Source organism: Onychostoma macrolepis, chromosome 12, assembly GCF_012432095.1.
Source record: "Onychostoma macrolepis isolate SWU-2019 chromosome 12, ASM1243209v1, whole genome shotgun sequence".
NCBI classification, from domain to species: Eukaryota; Metazoa; Chordata; class Actinopteri; order Cypriniformes; family Cyprinidae; genus Onychostoma; species Onychostoma macrolepis.
The window spans coordinates 528,371-547,500 of record NC_081166.1 but is presented as its reverse complement, the minus strand read 5'-3'; the positions used below and the strand labels follow the sequence as shown (position 1 = coordinate 547,500).

General features: G+C 38.3%; 1 protein-coding gene across 1 annotated transcript in view; it reads right to left on the bottom strand.

The window, feature by feature from the left end:
- ryr2a (ryanodine receptor 2a (cardiac)) overlaps positions 1-19,130 on the bottom strand; it is a 151,877-nt gene that overhangs the window by 11,104 nt on the left and 121,643 nt on the right. Inside the window, 16 exon segments of the mRNA XM_058794607.1 lie at positions 291-421; positions 1,476-1,706; positions 2,482-2,568; positions 2,657-2,789; positions 2,872-2,945; positions 3,374-4,680; positions 4,766-4,847; positions 4,956-5,060; positions 5,947-6,075; positions 6,161-6,249; positions 8,636-8,716; positions 14,139-14,156; positions 16,003-16,076; positions 16,164-16,240; positions 18,830-18,909; positions 18,986-19,085. Coding sequence (XP_058650590.1) covers positions 291-421; positions 1,476-1,706; positions 2,482-2,568; positions 2,657-2,789; positions 2,872-2,945; positions 3,374-4,680; positions 4,766-4,847; positions 4,956-5,060; positions 5,947-6,075; positions 6,161-6,249; positions 8,636-8,716; positions 14,139-14,156; positions 16,003-16,076; positions 16,164-16,240; positions 18,830-18,909; positions 18,986-19,085 — 2,798 coding nt within the window.

The following is a 19,130-nucleotide window of genomic DNA, read 5'->3' as shown; positions in this document are numbered from 1 at the left end:
ACCTAAATAATATAAAGAAAACAAAAATGGGTGTCCATGAACTCTTGAATGAAAACATCAAAAACATAAAACAGTAACTGATGCCAGTTTTGTCATGCATTGCGGCGCTGCATGACTCCAGCGCAGACACGGTGCATTCATTTGTCATTCTGTAAAATGATGCAAAATGATTGCTCTGCCCTCCATCGTTAGCATTTTTCATTGGGTCGCCTCATTACCGCAATATTCCTGATTGAACTCAGTTTAGGTGAGAATCACCCCATTACCCATGAGCCTCGTCTGTCACTCACTGTGTGTTGATGACCAGTCGGTCCCACTGGCCTTTAATATCGTCCTCTGACGGCTGTTCAGTGATGTACAGACCGTCAAACTCCAGCTTCCTGGCCACTTCCTTCTCACGCTTGAAAATCACCAGAGGAACCTTGAGGAGAGACAGCACTATCACTCACCACAGCTCTGCTTTCTATTAAAGGCTTTTTAGAATAATAATTGGAGCGTTTATTAAAACCTCTTTAGATTAATTCTGCTGGGCATTTCATCTTTCATGTAAATCTGGCAGGTTTATTGTTTCAATAACTGGATTTCATTAGCATGAACGAAACTGTATGCCTCGCTTTCATTATGAGGAAATCAGATCCAGTGCCTTGTGTGAATAATATCACAGCTGAGGTCATGTGATCTGTCAAACTCTACAGTATTCTGCAACCACAATGTGCTTTGGATGAATTACTGGCAGCTGAGAGCATAAAACCATCAAAACAACTAATAAATAATCAATTTTAGTGTTTGATTTGAACTCTTTCCCCGCCAAACACTGAGTTTTCCGTGTTCTCTCTGTTATACACTAGGGGGCGCTATTTCGCATCTCCTGAATGAGTCTAGAATCACGCGATCAAAAACACAGACGAGGAAGACGCAGAAACAAGTGATCTCATATATAAGCATATGCATATGGAAAATAATGAGATCATCAACACACACCGCATATAAATGAAAACTGCCTAAAGTTACAGAGTGAAATGTGGATCCAGAAAGTGTTAAAGCTTTGAGACACTGATGGAAGCCATCTACTGCATCTTTGCTTTGATAATATTACTGAATATGATCCAGATGTAGTATGTGTTAAAAATGCGATTTTCCTCAAAATGTTGCTTTTTTATGAAATCTACCTACATTCAAATGTTGATAGAAAAAACAATGCTTGAAGCTAGAGTAAAACTGAAAGTGTGTTTTGTTTGAAAGTAGAAGGTCAGATCTTTATTTTGATGTATTGCATGTTCAGATATTCATACAATAAAATATTCTGGAGGCCATGATGACATTTTAGTGAAAATCAGCAAAAAACGCTGGCGGTGGCTACTTTTTTCAGAAACGCTGGCGGGGAAAGAGTTAATGATGTTTTGGTTTCAATGCAGTAAACATTTCCAGAGCTGTGCGGGTGTAAAATCAGGCTCCTGAAGCTGATGATCCTGTACCTTCAAGCAGTAGTAGCCGATGATGCAGAAGAAGGAGATGACAGTGTGCAGGATGGCTAAGATCCTCAGCGTGGGCTCCATGTAGCCGCTGCTCTCCTCCAGAACAAAGTGCACATTGTCGGGCCGTGCGCTGGAGCCGGAGCCACCCAGAGGATCCCACCGCACGCTGGTGTCTGAAGACGAGCCAAACAACACCTCCTTCCCCTCAGAGACGGCCGAGGACGTGGACACCTGCACACGGTCCAAACACACGCTCAGAGACACAAACAGAGTTCAGCTCCAAACATAGGTGGAGTTTCACATGTATTCTACATTAAGGTATTCTACCCTGGACCAGTCATAAGTGTCAATTTTTTGTGTCAAGTGTCAAGATTTCTACATCATCTGAAAGCTGAATAAATAAGCTTTCCATTGATGTGTGGATATTTTTTTAGGATTTGTTAGGATAGGACAATATTTGGCCAAGATACAAAAAAATCCAAATATTGAGAAAATCACCTTTAAAGTTGTCCAAATGAAGTTCTTAGCAATGCATATTACTAATCAAAAATGAAGTTTTGATATATTTACGGTAGGGAATTCACTAAATATCTTCATGGAACATGATCTTTACTTAATATCCTAATGATTTTTGGCATAAAATAAAAATGGATAATTTTGACCCATACAATGTATTTTGGCTATTGCTACAAATATACCCCAGCGACTTAAGACTGGTTTTGTGGTCCAGGGTCACATATATGGTTTATAAACATTATGCACTTTTTTTGTTATTTTATTGTTTTTAAGAATCATGCATTAGTAATATTTTGCTCGATGCGCCCTCTTGTGGGCTCAGGAGAGAAGCCAAAAGCTTTTTTTCCCCCCTAACTGAAATTATGCCTATAATTCGAATATTTTAGTACAAAATTCAAATTTAGTTTTTCAGCCATTTCGACAGCCCTACCCTGTTCTAGGGATTTGTTCAGACAACTCTAACTAATGAACGACGAAGTGTGTGAATTACCTTGTAAAACAGCAGAATGAAGTTGATTGCAAAGGCCACAAACAAAGCCAACATTCTCATGTTGTAGAAATTTCGTGCAAAGTAGTTCTGCGGGAGAAGAGAGAGAGACACGGCGTCAGAGCACAGTGTGTAAGGAGCGATCGCTCTGAGAGTCTGAGATCTCCAGGGCTCTCACCAGCAGCTTGCGTTGGTAAGCGATGATCTTCTTCCAGAAGGCCGACTCCTGCAGATCAGGCTCATAGTGCTGTCTGACCTTCCGCTTCACCGCTTCCTCCTTCTTCTTCTGTGCTTTCTCTCCGCTTTCCCCTCTTAGAAAGAGACGAATCAGAACTCAGTGTGCAGGGATTATGATGGTGACATCAACACTATCGTCTAAACATATCCACTTACTCGGCTTTCTCAGGCACTGATTTGGTCTCCTCAGAAACTTCACTGTTGTCTGCTGAGGATGAAGAGCCCTTCGTCTGAGAGGAAACAACAGCGAAACCCAAAACTCAACAGATTGATGTAATTATTGGTATTGAACGGATCTGTTGAGCCATTAACAAACCAACTAGTGTTCATTTTGTCAGCTGTTTTTAATTTAGTCTTATAAAACGTATAGTTTTAGGTCCTTGATTCTGATTGGTTGAGCCACATTCGTTGTAAATTACACTACAAACCTACACCTGTGTTTACTTTGTGTGTTGCTTGGTAACCACTTTGTTCCAACCACAACTGTTTCTGAGGAACTACATTGTTTGGTGGAAGAATACTGTTTTTATTAATATCATTACACTTATTTGCTGTTTTATTTTGAGCTAAAACTTCACAGATACATTCTGGGGACACCTGAGACTTATATTGCATATTGTAAAAAGGGGCATAATATGTATCCTTTAACAAACGTTACCTGGTGTCTTCTGCGCAGTTCTGGCGAGGGTGTAGGCGGAGGCGGGATGGGTGTGTTGAGCAGGTCCGTGAGGCTAGCGTTTGGATTGTGAGGCATCAGTTTGTACTGCCCGCCTTCTCTCTTCAGATCCAAACCGAATATATCGGACAGGAGGTCGGTGTCGTCTGTGGCCACCGTCAGATCGGCCAGGTCTTCCTCGGGTGAGGTTTTGTCCATGGGTTTCTTCTCGCCCTCTTCTGTCTCTCCTCTCACCTCGTCTTGAGTCGGATCAGGCATGTTAGCCAGGAGCTCCGACACCTTCATAGTCTTAGCGCCTTCCACCAGACTGCCTCCGAGGAAGCTGTTGTAAACGATCCGGAAGAATCCTCGAGCCACACTGAAGGCGAAGTGCAGGAGTCCCAGCAGGACGCTCCAGTAGAAGGACACTAGCGTGGTCACCATGTCCTTCACCGTCATCTTCTTGGCTTTCTTCACCTGCTTCTTTAGGCTCTTCATGGACAGCACTTTCATTAAAAGCATGACGTTGTATCGTAAGGCAAACAGAGCCGTTCTTACGGTGGTGATTGAGAAGAATCCCATCTCTGGACTCTCCTCCTCGGGTTTCTCTCTCTCGCTGTCCTCTTTAATAGCTGAACGCTCGCCGGCGTCGGACATCTGCGCCGCCAGCTGCATCTCGAAGATGGTGTCTTCGCAGAAGTTGACAAAGAGCTCCATTTTCTCCTTCTCGCCGCCTTCGTTCACCACGTCGAAGATGAACTGGCGTTTGGACTCCTTGACCTGCGGTTTCTCCCACTGGGTGCGACTGGACTCGCTGATCTCGAAGTAGACGCGCTCGATCCGCTTAGCGCTGCCCATGATCTCGATGCGGCCTAGGTAGGGCTGGAAGTAGTTTAGCACGCTCTCTGCAAGCTCCAGGAAGGTTTGGAGGCGCGAGTCGTGAGGCATGTGCTCCGAGAGGTTGGTCAGAAGGACAGCTACGTTGAAGCCGATGTCCTTGGCTGGTTCGTGGAAGCGTTCGACGAACTCTTCGTAATCCAAGAGCTCGTTTTCATCGGTTTCGGTGCAGGAGAGCAGGAACTCGGTCTCGGATTGGGTGTAATGTTTATGGCTCTCCATGGCCTTGTGGAAGTCCCTCTTGGAGATGACTCCTTTGCCGTCGGGGTCGTACTCTTTGAAGCCATCAGACGAGGTCAGATCTTTCAGTTTGAGGAACATGTCGAAGAACTTCAGAATCATCTCCACGTTGTTCGAGGACTCCACCAACATGTCCACCATCTGCTTTCCAATGGTGCCGTTCACAACATTTCCTAAAACCAAGGGAAAGATGATCATTTGTCTTCTTGCACGGGAATATTACTTAGTAAACTTAGTAAAAACAAAGTAAACCTTCACCTTCCAGCATGGACAAGAGCATCACGACCATATCCTTCTGAAGATCCATGAGCTCCTTCAGCAGCTCGATTTGGCTTGAATCCTGCAGCATTAAAATAACACAGAAGAAGAACAACACGAGAGCAGATAAACAAGGCTTCTGAGTGACAAGGTTGTGGTGCATTTCTAGAACCTCACTGTAGATGTTTACCTGAGACAGCTTCATCTGCATATGTGCAAAAACGTGCAAGAAACCAACAACTGCGTCCCACAGACGGCTGTGAGCCAGACTCTGCTGATTTCCCGTACAAGGGCCCTAAAACCACACAAACACTGAGATTTAGGGCCAAAATGTTTCTTTTTCCCCAAAAAATTTTCTGGATTCCTTTTTAATGGTTTGATTAAATTTTAATCATCAAAAAGCACGCCTAATCAATTTAATTTAGTTTAAAAACTAATAACAATAATATGGCGCTATGAAGCCCGGCTTATTTTTTTGTCTGGATTCAATAAAAATTTATCATCAAAAATTCACAAAACTTAATTTAATCAATATTTTTCAAATCAAAAGAAAATATAATAATCCTTTATAATAAAAGATGGCATTTTAATTTTATTTGTCATTTCTGTTTTAATTAGTGCTGTCGAACGATTAATTGCGATTATATATATATATATTCATATAATTTATATTATACAGTATATAAATATATTTAAAATATAAACATAACTTATAAATATATACATGCACGTGTGTGTATTTATATATATAAATATACACAGCACACATACATATGTAAACAAAAACTTTTATTTTGGATGCAATTAATCGTTTGACAGCACTAGATTTAATTACATTTGTTTGTCAAATAAAGTGCTGTTCAACAGACGTTTATAGGTAAAACAAATTCAAAAAAGGATAATGACTGTGATATTCAATAAAACATGTTTTAATAAACTGCATAATTATTATCCTCATTTCCTCTCTATTATGGATTATGTTAAATAGTACATTCTACTACACAACAGTAATATGTTTATGTTACTGAACTTGATTTATTTTACATATGCTAGAGAAATGCTCGAGATTCTGCTTTTGAAAGTAAATTCTATTTTATTCCATGATTTCTGTTTTCCCTCGAGATCCTCGGTGCTCTGATGACTTCCTCATGAGACGCTGAACGAGCGGCTCTGAAACGCACCTGAATGTACTCTGTGAGCGTGTTGAAGACTTGTTTGGCTACATTGATTGCTTTGGAGAAATTGCGCTGGCCTTGTTCATCGAGGACGTCTTTCCCGGAGTAGTACCAGTAGAAATCACTGATGGACTCCTGCGGACACGCAGAGCACACACACGTGTGTCAGATGTGTGTTATGAGAGCGTGATCCTGACGTGCTCGCGGAGGAATTGCTCACCTGGACTCTGAGCAGATAATCCACGGTGGAGATGATGATGTTGACCGTTGTGTTGTTACCCGTCTGTGTTCTCAGGTAGTTCTGAAAATCTGATGTACAGACACACATTTACTGTCACTATCAAGAGCTACATCACACATTAAAGACATACATGGGGACTGTGATTAATAACTATTTCATCAAGTCTGTGCATTTGGTTACTAGCAGCACAAGCAAGTACAGCGGGTAAATTAAGTACTGAACATGTCACCATTTTTCTCAGTAAATATATTTCTGAAGATGCTGTTGACTTGAAATTTTCACCAGATGTCGGTAACAACCCAAGTAATCCATACATACAAAGAAAACAAAACAAATAAGTTCAGAAATGAAGTTCTGTGTAATAAAATGGAATGACACAGGGAAAAAGTACTGAACACATGAAGAAAGGGAGGTGCAAAAAGGCATAGAAAGCCAAGACACAAGCAGAAATCTCTCAGTAATTAGAAAGCAATCCTGCCCTCGTCAGTGGAAATTAATATTAGCTGCTTCAGTCCCAACACCTACAGAACCAGGATGATGAAGATTAAACAAGGGTGGACATTTCAGCAAGACAATGATCCCAAACACAGCCAAGGAAACTCTTGATCGCTTTCAGAGAAAGAAAATAAAGCTGCTAGAACGGCCAGCCAATCACCTGACTTGAATCCAATAGAAAATAAGAACTAAAGGTCAGATTTAAAGGTCATAGAAGAGACCCACAGAACCTTCAAGATCTGAAGACAAAATCACATCTGAGCAATGCATGCCACTAGTTTCTCCTACAGGAGTGTCTTGAAGCTGTCATTATCAACAAGTTAAGTTAAGTTAAGTCGTGACTTATTGTCAAGTAGAGGTCAACCGATTCATCGGTTTTGCAGATTAATCGGCACCGATAGTTGATTGCCACAACTATCGGTTATCGGCAAAAATCCATGCCGATAGTTTTCCGGTTTGCAACCGTTGCTGGAGTGGCTGAGAAGGGTCCGCTGGCATTATACAGTACGATAGCGGCCTCTAGAGGCGGAAATCACTGACAGCACGTGTTGTTTATTTTGACACGTGACACTGCGCGCTGCACGGAGCGGGAAACTCCAGACGCGCATTTAAATACAGCCGACAGAAAAGCCTGCCGCGGAACAGAGCACCATTCACATAGTTTTCTATTAAATTACATTATATTTGTCCCAAATCGTTGTGAATGTATATAATGACTTCACCCTAGGCTATAAATTATGTATTGTGCATTTTTCAGCAAAACGTTTGTCTTTCTGTGGCTCTAATAAAGTCGGTATGCTTCATGTAGAGAGCTGTAATAGATCGCGCTTTCTCTTTCCAATTGCTCTGTTTTTTTAAACACCGAACTTCAAACTCATTTATGCCACATTGTTCATTCTTGAAGCAAACTTATGTCCGTTTGGTGATTTAAATAAATTGTTTTAGACCGCCACTTGATTTGAACGCAAAGTGTCTGGTGTGTGTGTGCATGTGTGTGATACCTCTGAGTTCTCCTAGACGCAGCGCTGCGCGACTAACTTTTTTTAATTTTTTGATTAGATAATTATCAAGTGTTAAAAAATAGAAGCAAATAAAGTCTGTGAGTACACATACAATATCCATATGTATGTAATTTTAATGCTATGGCCTTGTGTAGATATTTAAACATGGCCATCTTTAAGCATGACTGTTGAAATTAAATGGTAACACTTAACAATAAAAGTCCATTCGTAGCATTAATGAAAACTGTAGAAGTATTGTTCCTTGTTAGTGTTTTCATTTCAACATTCACTATTAGCTACTAATAGGCTATATTTTTACATTTTAAAGTTTCTTCTTTTAACATTAGCAAATTATGAAATAACTTTAATGATCAATATAGTAAATAATATTAATATTTTTATTCATTTACAAAGTATGGTTCAGTACTGTTGCTGCTTTTTTTTTTAAATAGTAAAGCACTAGCTCTCTTTCAGTATCCATTTTGAAAACTATCGGTTGATTAATCGGTATCGGCCAGTGTGGTCCAACCTAGCTATCGGTATCGGTAAAATCCACTATCGGTCGACCTCTATTGTCAAGTATGGTGACCCATAGCAGTGAGTAGTGAACAAATGCGCACACACACATACACAGTGAACACACACCCGGAGCAGTGGGCAGCCATTGCTCCAGCGCCGGGGAGCAATTAGGGGTTTGGAGCCTTGCTCAAGGGAACCTTAGTCATGGTATCAAAGGTGGAGAGAGTGCTGTTCATTCACAATCCCCACCTTCAATTCCTGCCGGCGCGAGAATCGAACCTTCAGGTTACAAGCCCGACTCCCTAACCATTAGGCCACTACTACTCCTGTCAAAGGCTTTTGTACAAAGTATTAAATACATTTCAGTAGTTCTGTACTTTTCCCCCGTGTCAATGCATTTTATTACACATAACTTAATGAGAGTCAAAGTGAAGCTCACCTGAGTTGTGTCCCTCACAGAGCAGCTGCAGGAAGCGGAAGAGGTCACAGGTGAACTCGTCATCTTGCATGACCTTCTCACCTGCGCAGCAGCAGAGTGGTGTGTTAGAGACGCTATGATCATGAGCAGGACTCACACACAGAGACCTCCGTCCCCAGACGTCTGCTGTCAGGCTCCATCAGCATGATGGGCTAGTGCTGGAATATACAGCTACAGAATATACATACTGAGACACTAAAACTTTAAAACGCTGCCATACCAGACAATGTGCTGCTATCAGTGTTGGGGAGTAACCAGCTACATGTAACAGGTGTTACATCTGAATATTTTCACACACAAACAGATTTGATTGATTTATTTTCCAAATTGCACTGACTGCTCTAAAATATGAGACAGCAGTGTTTCAGGAGTCTGTCATGGCTATGCAAAGATCTGATTTCAAAAACAGTAGCATAGATATTAAACTATATTTTATGATTTTAAATCTGTATTTAACTGTAAAGAACCTTTGTGGTGGCTGTACTTTAAAATTACATTTTTATAATCTTAAATGATTAACAGAAAAGTAATCAGTTACATCACTTTAATAAAGTAACACTACTTGTTACATTTTAAATAGGGTAACTTGTAACCTGTAACCTGTTACATTTCTAAAGTAACCTTTCCAAACACTGGCTGCTATTCACTGCCATCTGCCATAAACATTATGCTTGACATGATGTGTTTTATGCTTGACATGATCGCAACTATTTATGTTAGTTCAGAGTGTAAAAATTTGATTGCTTCCATTGTCTTCATTTGTAAGTGGCTTTGGATAAAAGCATCTGCTAAATAACTAAATGTAAATGTAAAATGCATTAATAAATGCTGAAATTAACATTAAAGTAGAATAAATGCTGTAGAAGTACTGCTCACTGTTAATTCATGTTAACTAATGTTAACAAATGGGACCTAATTGTAAAGCATTACCAGAAATGATTATTAAATGTCATATTTGATGCATTAAATTTTCATTTTTAAATCAGTGTATTTTTACACCTTTTTACAAATGCATTAGATTTTATGCTTTAAAAAAAAAAAAACCTTATCGCAAGATTTTACCTCAATTATTATAATAATAATACCCGTAAGTTAGCCTTATGGGCTAAAAAAAAGTCTTAAAAAAACCTTCTCGCTTTACATTGAGGACTGAAGATTAAATAAAGAAAATTAATGCTACAAACATTATTGTTGTAATAAGAATATATTATGTTTATAATGTGGAGGATGTTAGGAAAATAAAATATTTGGAAATATTCTGGGACACACATTGACTGATAGTTGTTCATTTCAGCTTTATCCATGAAACGAGCAGCCCATCATCCATCAACCAACACAGATCTGTCTCATAATGTGTATTATGAGAGATAAAGCCTGAGAGATCTGACAGGAGAGACGTCTGGTGATGTGGAGCTGTTCTGGTCACACGCAGGAACATGATGGAGAATGTTTCTAAACGTCACAGGATTTGAGCTCTCAGCTAAACACCGGTGTCACAACTATCAAAACCTCCAGAAATCAGACACATACACATGTTCTTCTCATGAGCCGACCTGAAAGTGCTTGATTTTCTTCAGTTTAGAGTATCTGAGGGATTCAGTTCCTCCCTACATAGACAGCATGTTAGGATGCACAGGCTGCTCCATACGGAAAGCAGCATCATTATGTTTCATTAAGGCCAAATTCTCAGAAAGCCCTACAACGGGTGAAAAAAATGAGAGAAATGTTCATTATTAATATACAACCCCATTTCCAGAAAAGTTGGGACATTTTACAAAATGCATTAAAAACTAGAATCTTTGATTTAATTCTCTCTAGCCTTTATTTAAAGGGGACATCAGATGGTTACAATTTCTCAATGGTAGTGTAAAAACACCCTTTTACCCTGTCAAAATCAGCTCTGTTCACAGCAACCCATTTCGTTGCATGTTCCTTTAAATGTTAATTTAAAGGGACTTCTGTGAGGTGACGAGCCCTTCTGTTTACTTTAGCCACATTTAGCCACGGAACCTGCTAACTAGCACATTATTAGGAAAGGCGATTTGCGAAGATTAAAAAAAAACCCTTATGGGGCGTTCACACCGGACGCGACTTGCACAAATAAATCACGCTATTTGTGTGTAGTTGGGCACTTGAACATTTTGAGTTTACTCGCTTCATTCGCGCGTGAAATTCACTTCACAACAGACGTGAATTCGCGTCATGGGAGGATTCGTCAGACTCTTCCACTTCTTTCTGCACACTTCCTCTGAATAAACACATCAACTCAATATGTATATATATATATATATATATATATATATATATATATAGTTCAAATTGAGTAAAAAGCATTTTCTACAACTAACCAGATTGTCCAACCTCCTCACTCACTTTCTTCCAAGCAAGATCCTTTTTATTCCTGTTTCTATAAAAGTATGAAGATGTATTGTACAGCTCCGGGTATCCACATACAGCGACAATGATGTTGTCCTCCATTGTTGTTTCGGATTTCTGCCTCAGCTCGCTACGTCGTAATCACGTCACTACTAGAGCAAGCTCCTGATTGGTTAATGCGGCGCGAATATTCACCAAGGTTCAGATTTTTCAACTCGCGCAAATCACACGTTATGCGCGTCAAATGCCCAAAACGCTCAATTCGCGCTTCGTCGTTCGCGCAAATCACGCCAAAGGATGTCTATCGCGACTTTGCATTAACATGTAAATCACTCACGCTTAACGCTTCATTCGTGTCTGGTGTGAACGCACCTTTATACTCACTTCTTATATAGATGAAGCTGGATTAGGGGTGTGCGATATTGACAAAAAATAATATCTCTATATTTTCTGGGATTTTTTCGATAATGATAATTAAACAATATTTTGCTGAGTGTGTTATTGTGCTGGTATCTTAAGGACTGCCGTGGACAGCTGACTCCTAAAGTTTTTGATATTCTTCATAAACAAACATAAAAGCATTTAGGTAGATCAGGGGGTTCATTCCCTTCAGAAACAAAAGTAATCCACTGTGTCTTCAGTGGCTCAGATGTCGGGAGTAAATGACGACTGCTATGTTCATTATTACATCAAACAACAAAACACCTCAATCACTGAGGAGACATTCTTGTTTACATGTGCTCCGGCGTCGAAACAACGGCGGACTGATAACAGCTCACTCAGGGCGGGTCTATGATTAAACACCAGTGTCAATCAACAATCATGGGCGGGGCCTGGGTCTGTGTGACGTCACACTGGCAAGAATCTGAGATCGGCTTGATCGGAGAAAGGGGATATGATTTTGGTGGATTTTTAAAAAAAGCACTAGGTGGATTTTTATCATTATGGGGTGGTTGTGTACACACACTGCTAACACACATTTCTGTTTGAATTTTGCATCTGATCTCCCCTTTAACTGAAAAAAAACCTCTAAAGTTTTGCAATGTTTTCACTGACCAACTTAACTGCATTTTGTAAATATAAACTAATTTTAATTTTGATGACTGCAACACAGTCCAAAAAAGTTGGGACTGAAGCAAATTAAAAGTGAAAAGATTCTAGAATTTCCAAGTGAAATTGTTCAGAAACATTCCACAATAATCAGGTGAACTGCTAAGAGTGCTGTCTATGTAGGGCACACTAAATCAGTGAGTTTTTAAGATGTGTTTCAGCTTTGGAACAGAGTTTCTGTTCAGATGGGAGGTTAAACACACTTTCAGCTGAGCTTCAGTACGATGATCAACCAGAAAAGAAGCCTGATGACTTCAACAACACACTCAGATTATTACATTTAACTTTAATGAAGCATGCAAAACTAGCAAATTACACAACTGCTATGCATTTACTACACATTGTGATAGGAATACACATGTAAATACACAATAATAAATATGACAGATATCTGTGGTTTGGTTAGACTTCCTCTGGTCCATCATTAAAACGTCAAACTGAACTGATGACGCATGATCAAACCAGTCAACAGAAATGCAGATGGATGATAGGAGAGAAAACACAACACTGATCTGCAGAAGAACACAACCAAACACTCGGAAAAGAACAAAACCAACATGTAGAACAAAGAAACAGCCTGACCATCAACAAAAAGAAGAAGAGTGGAGGAAACAGCAGGAACGACAGCACACGACACCAACTGAACAGCTCAGACCAATCAGAGAGGAGGAGGAAGAGGAAGAGGAAGAGGAAGGAGAGACTGGGGCGACTGCTTCTGAGAGACCATCATCATCATCATCATCATCATCATCCTCTCAGAGCAGCTCGGCCAGAACAAACCACAGAAACACGCTCCTAACCAAACACCCAGCCACTGCGCCTCTGACGGCCTGACAGGAAGAGGAGAGGAGGAGCAGGAAGGGGAGGAGCTTACAGACTACAGATACGCCCACTGCTAAACGGCTGTTTCTGCAACTATTGCCACTCTTCCACAGAATGATTCATATTCAGTCCTATTAACTAAAAACACTTTTTCTTTTATGAAGGTCACAAAAACAACCCTTTGTCCTCTTTATTTATTTAGCCCTTTATGTATAGATTGTTTTACCCTCATCCCAGACCCGAACGTTCAATAATAAAATTTGTAAAATTTTAATAAAACAAATTACTCCAAAACAAAAAACAATAACACGATGTCATTCTAAAATAATAAAAAATATTACTCTAAAAAAAATAAAATAAAATTACTTCATAATAATAATAAAAACCTTCTATATATATATATATAAATAATAAATATGTATTCTATAATAATAATAAATATTACTCCAAAACAAAACACTCAAAAACAATAACAAGATGTCATTCTATAATAATAAAAAATATTCTTCTAAAATAAAATGATATTCCTCTAGAATAATAAAAACTGAAAATATTAAGATTAATGAAAACATATTTTCACTATTATTTTATTTTATTTAGGACATATATAAAATGCTAGTTACTAGCTAAATTAGAGTTAACAAAACAAAGGTGTCAGTTATTTTATTCAAAATATATTTCAAATGTCATTTCCACCACAGAATGAATGATGATTTGAGATGTGATGAATTTGACATTTGTTCCTGATGATTCTCCAGTGATCTGGTAAAGTTTCATTTAATCCACAGGGTCAAATGTGGCCATAGTTTAAGAAACACCCTTAAATATGGACTTACTTTGCATCTCAACACTGCTGTTTCCTGTTATCGGTGAACACCCGATAATAAAGCTCTAAACGAAACTAAACTAAACGTAGGTAAAAATATCGGTCAAAACGATTATCGGTCTCTTGAATTCGAAACAGCATCCCTGTTCTTACATCTAGAAGGACAGAAACTGTGCAAGACCTGAAAGGAGAGCGAAGACGGCACGTGATTGGCTACTGCTCTAGCGGGGGCGGGGTCATGTGACAGGAAACGCAGGGCAGAGGGAAGGTGTTGGGCTCAGGGCTAACCACACAGCTAAACCACAGCAAAATGGCAGAAGGCATAATTACCACGCTCATGAGTGATGACTGATAAAGGGGAAGACGGTACGGAACCGAAAAAAACAAGAAAAAAGGAAAGAAAAAAGTGAGAGGTCATACAGGTCACAAGGTCAGTCGCTGTTGATTGGGAAATGCAGGCTTGGATTCAATCAGCACCATTCTGAACAATCACAACAGATTTAAGTCAACCTTTCTTCTGTCCACACCAATCAGAACACAGCTGATGTTTGACGGACAGCTACGTGGACCAATGAGATTTCACGCTGGGACAGAAACCGAAAAACTGTGTACGTCGTGCCGCATCTGAATAAATAACCAGAAGGTTTGATGAAAGCGAGTCTGACTTTAGCAGAAATGATGCTGATTGAATCCAAACCTGAGTGAATAAAGTGCAGAACTGTTTAGAGAGGGATTCATGACAAAAAAAGTCCAAATTCAGAGAGAAAGAAATAATCAGAGGAAGAAAAACACTTGTACAGGTTAAAGGAATAGTGCAGACAAACAGGAACCTTCTGCCATCATTTACTCAAACCTGCAGGATCGACTTTCTTCAGTGGAGATGATTCGTGCAATGTTCATGATGCTCTTTTACAATAAAGGTCAATGATGACAGACGCTGCTGAGCTTGTACAATAACGTACAATAACGACCTAAACGTGGTTGTTTCTCACGTAAAGCATCATAAGACTTGGAATATAGTGCTAAACTGTATTTATGAGGAGTTTTTGGAGCCTGAGCTTAAGTGATAAAGTGCTGCATGAACATCTAAAATATAAACTCTAGCCATTTAAAATATTAAATATAAAAAATTCTTTAAAATAATACAAATATTCCTCTAAAATAATGAATATTTCTCTAAAATACTAACAATAAAAAAATAAAATATTACAAATCTGAACATTCATCTGAAAAATAAAATATTACTCTTAAATATAACAATTAACATCTAAACAAAGTGAAATAGGCATTTATTGTGTGAAATACAGTATATATATATATATTTATATATTACATATATATTTATTGTAATTTCCAAACAAGCTCTAATTTTTATATCAAGCTTTAATAACTTTATTATTTAATTTTATTTAGGATATATGAAATGCTAGCTACCAACTAAATTAGCTTTGAAATGATTCGAGATGCGATGGATCCGATTCTCCTGTGATCCTGCTTTTGTGTTCCACTGACGGAAAAACGCACGCAGATTTGGAGCGACGTGACGAGGAGTAAATGATGACAGAGCGTTCACTTTTGGGTGAACTAGTCCTTTAAAAGTCATGTTACAACACAGCAAACATAAAGAAACCTGAAAAAGAATATAAAACCCATGCTTCATCTCTGAGACTCGAATGAAATGAGCTTTGAAAATAACTGGCAAAAGAATCACTTCTGAAAGACAGACATCATAGAGACAGAGAGAGAGAGAGACAGCACATGTTAGGGTAGGGTTAGTGTCTTACGCACACTGTTGAGTGCTCTTTTTTCTCATTGCACCCTTCACCAGGAGCTTTTTTTAGATTCAAGTCTGAGCATTTCTGCTGACAAACGTCTGAAGACCATATCAAGCATTCATCATCATCATACACTCAAACGTACACAAACGTAAAGAAAAAGGAGAAAATAATTCAATCTGACAAAGACATCTTCAGAATGGATTCTGGGATGCGTGCCATGAGCGCTCAACACAAAAGTAGCATTACTGTAGTTTTAAATCAATAACTCAACTCAATTAAGACAGAAATGGCATGATAAATCAAGTGGAATGAAAATGATGATTTCATGCCTTGATAAAATTACCCGCTCTATCACATGACAGAATTACACAGATCAAGCTCTAATCATAGTTATTGATTATAAATATAAATCATACCTGATCCTTCCTCCGTCACCATCCCGAGACCTTCAGCTTTATTCTGCCTCTCGAAGGCGTTGAGATCCAGAACACTGGAGCACAAACATCATTCACTATAATCACACACAAACACACGCTTCGGCTTCAGTCATGTGACGCTCAGCAGGAAGATGATTTACCTGCACGACTGCATCAGCCCCGCCAGACTCTGGAAAAAGCCCACATCCCGTTTGTCCTTCAGGTAGTCCAGCATCTTCTGCAGGTGGACGACAAAAAACACACAAACGTGTCAAAGCCCAGCACAGAACCATGGGATTCTAGTCCACATACTCATATGTGACCCTGGACCACAAAACCAGTCATGAGGATCAATTAATGAATAAATAATCTTTCCATTGATGTATGGTTTGTTGAAAATCTGGAATCTGAGGGTGCAAAAAAATCTAAATATTGAGAAAATCACCTTTAAAGTTGTCCAAATGAAGTTCTTAGCAATGCATATTACTAATCAAAAATGAAGTTTTGATATATTTAAGGTAGGAAATTTACAAAATATCTTCATGGAACATGATCTTTATTTAATATCCTAATGATTTTTGACATAACAGAAAATTTGATAATTTTGACCCATACAATGTATTGTTGGCTATTGCTACAAATATAGCTGTGCTGCTTATGACTGCTTTTGTGCTGCAGGGTCACATATCCCAAGTGACTTAAATATCAATGTGTATTTTTCTGCCTCCCCCTGCACTGTATGTGTGTACCTTCTTGTTTTTTTATTGTATGTATGCTATCTAGTGATGCAAGATATCTAATTTCAGCAACTGAAATGTTTTGAAACAGTTTTGTAGAGCCAAGAACATTGACTGATGTGTAATCGCACTGCAAAAAATGTTTTTCTTACTTAGATTTTTTGTCTTGTTTCCAGCCCAGATATCAAAAAATTCTTAAATCAAGAAGGATTTTCTAGATAAGTTAAAAAAAAAAAAAAAAGACGATAATTTTTACTTGTCTAGAAAATCCTTCTTGATTTAAGAATTTTTTGATATCTGGGCTGGAAACAAGACAAAAAAATCTAAGAAAAGCATTTTTTGAAGTGTAGTGTTTTGACTGTGTCAGTGTCTATTTCACACAACTACAACAGATAAACATGTCAGCTGTGTGATGCTAGAGTTGGATTAACAATATCCATTTCTCATTTTTAATCAAAATTGATATGGATTCTTAAAACTCCAGATCAGTCTGAGCTGTTTTCTGTTGATGAACTGAACTTAATCGCAATAATCTTTGTGCTGTGTTACTTTAATATGAAAATGTCTCAGCTTTTAAAATTCCCGACAATTCAAATAAACATGAATGAACATCAGAAGAAACAGAACTACTTGTTGAAATGAATCATGTAATCCATCAATCAGTGATTCAACCGCAGAAAGTTGTCGATAAAAGAGTTTCAGATCAATAATGTCACGTAACATCACATTTACCTCAGAAAAGACATTCAATGTCCATAAACTCCTTAGTCAACTAGAAAAAATAACTCTATAGAGATGTAATAAATATATGCACTATAATATATATATATATATATATATATATATAAAACAAATGTGACCTGTGCTGGCAGAATGAGTCACAATGAGCAAATTTTCACAAATGAGTTCATTTTAATTTCACATTCCCTATTAAAAGACCTTCAAAATGATGTACCTGTATGATTTGAAAATGACTGAGTTCCACCTGTTAACACCTAAAAATCGAGTTAAAGTTTTCTTAAGGTTCCAAAGCAAAATCATCTAGCAACATTGCATCTTTTCCTCCAGTTCTTTTCTTAATAATAATTACTATATTAATAATCATAATATATTTATAATATATATATATTTTTTATTTGATCTTTTTTGTTATAAATAACAGATGCAAAAAAGCAGTAGAACAAATATAAGAAAGAAACAAATAATGCATTACCTTTTTCATTTTACATCTAAACAAAAGCATTCAAGTAAGAAAAACAAATAATCAAATGTAAAAATCACTTTAGTGTGTTCATTACAAATAAATTGATTATTAAAATCAATCAAGAGCAGCGAATCTTTTATTGTTAGATTAACATGAATGCGACAGACGGCCTGTATATATATTAACACCTACTGTACTGCACGGATCTAATATAATGTTACACATCAGGTGTTTTTCCCCAAACGTTCACTTAAAACACAACAGATTACGCTTGTGTGAAAACTGAAATACTGTAATTCTGTGTATATGTGTGTATTTATCGGGATCAAGTGCTTCGGACGCCAATCAGCGCGAGAAGCGAACGGAGAGAAGATACTCCTCTCAGAAAACGTACTAATAAAGATCATTTGAGATGTTTAATTACTATTTGGAGCACTGGGATCGCTAGACGAGGGCTTAATGAACTCATTTTTGTGAAAACCTCAAATTCGACTAAAATTGACATTTTTCCCCTTTTTTTTTTTTTTGCCTGTAGCTCAAAATTAATATTCATTATATTTTTCCAATTGTCTTCATTATTTAATGTATGTTTCAATAAATCTGTCATGAATACAAGTTTTAAATGTTCATATTTCAACAACAAATTGGAGTAGAAACATAATTCTTTTATTAGAAATTTGACATTTAAATTGCCTCAATTAATATAATATATTAACATACTAGGGGCACTTTAATTTCAACAATTTATATGTTTGTATAGTTTGTGTAGTGTTGGTTATTAAGAAACATTTATTTTTGGCCAAGTGCAGGTCACTGATGTTATCAAACTGAACAGAATCAAGTGGCTGATGTTGTGTGTGTGTGTGTGTGTGTGTGTGTGTGTCACCTGCTGGACGGTAGAGTTTCCTCCGTTGAGGATGGCGATGCCCAGCTTCAGCGTGGAGGCCACCATCGGCCCCATCTCTCCTGCACAAACACACTCTCTCATTAGTGCATGCTCAGGATACACCTGCGTCAGCTCAGGGTTTCAGTGTTTTCTGACCTTTGCTGGCGCTGATGGTCTGCAGCACCATCTCAGCCGCGCCGCGGTCGTGCAGTCGGGCCTGCTGATACAGCAGCTTCTGCTTCTCCATCTCCTTCTCCTGCAGGAGACATGGAAGAGCGTCACAACGCTGCTCCAGTGAACG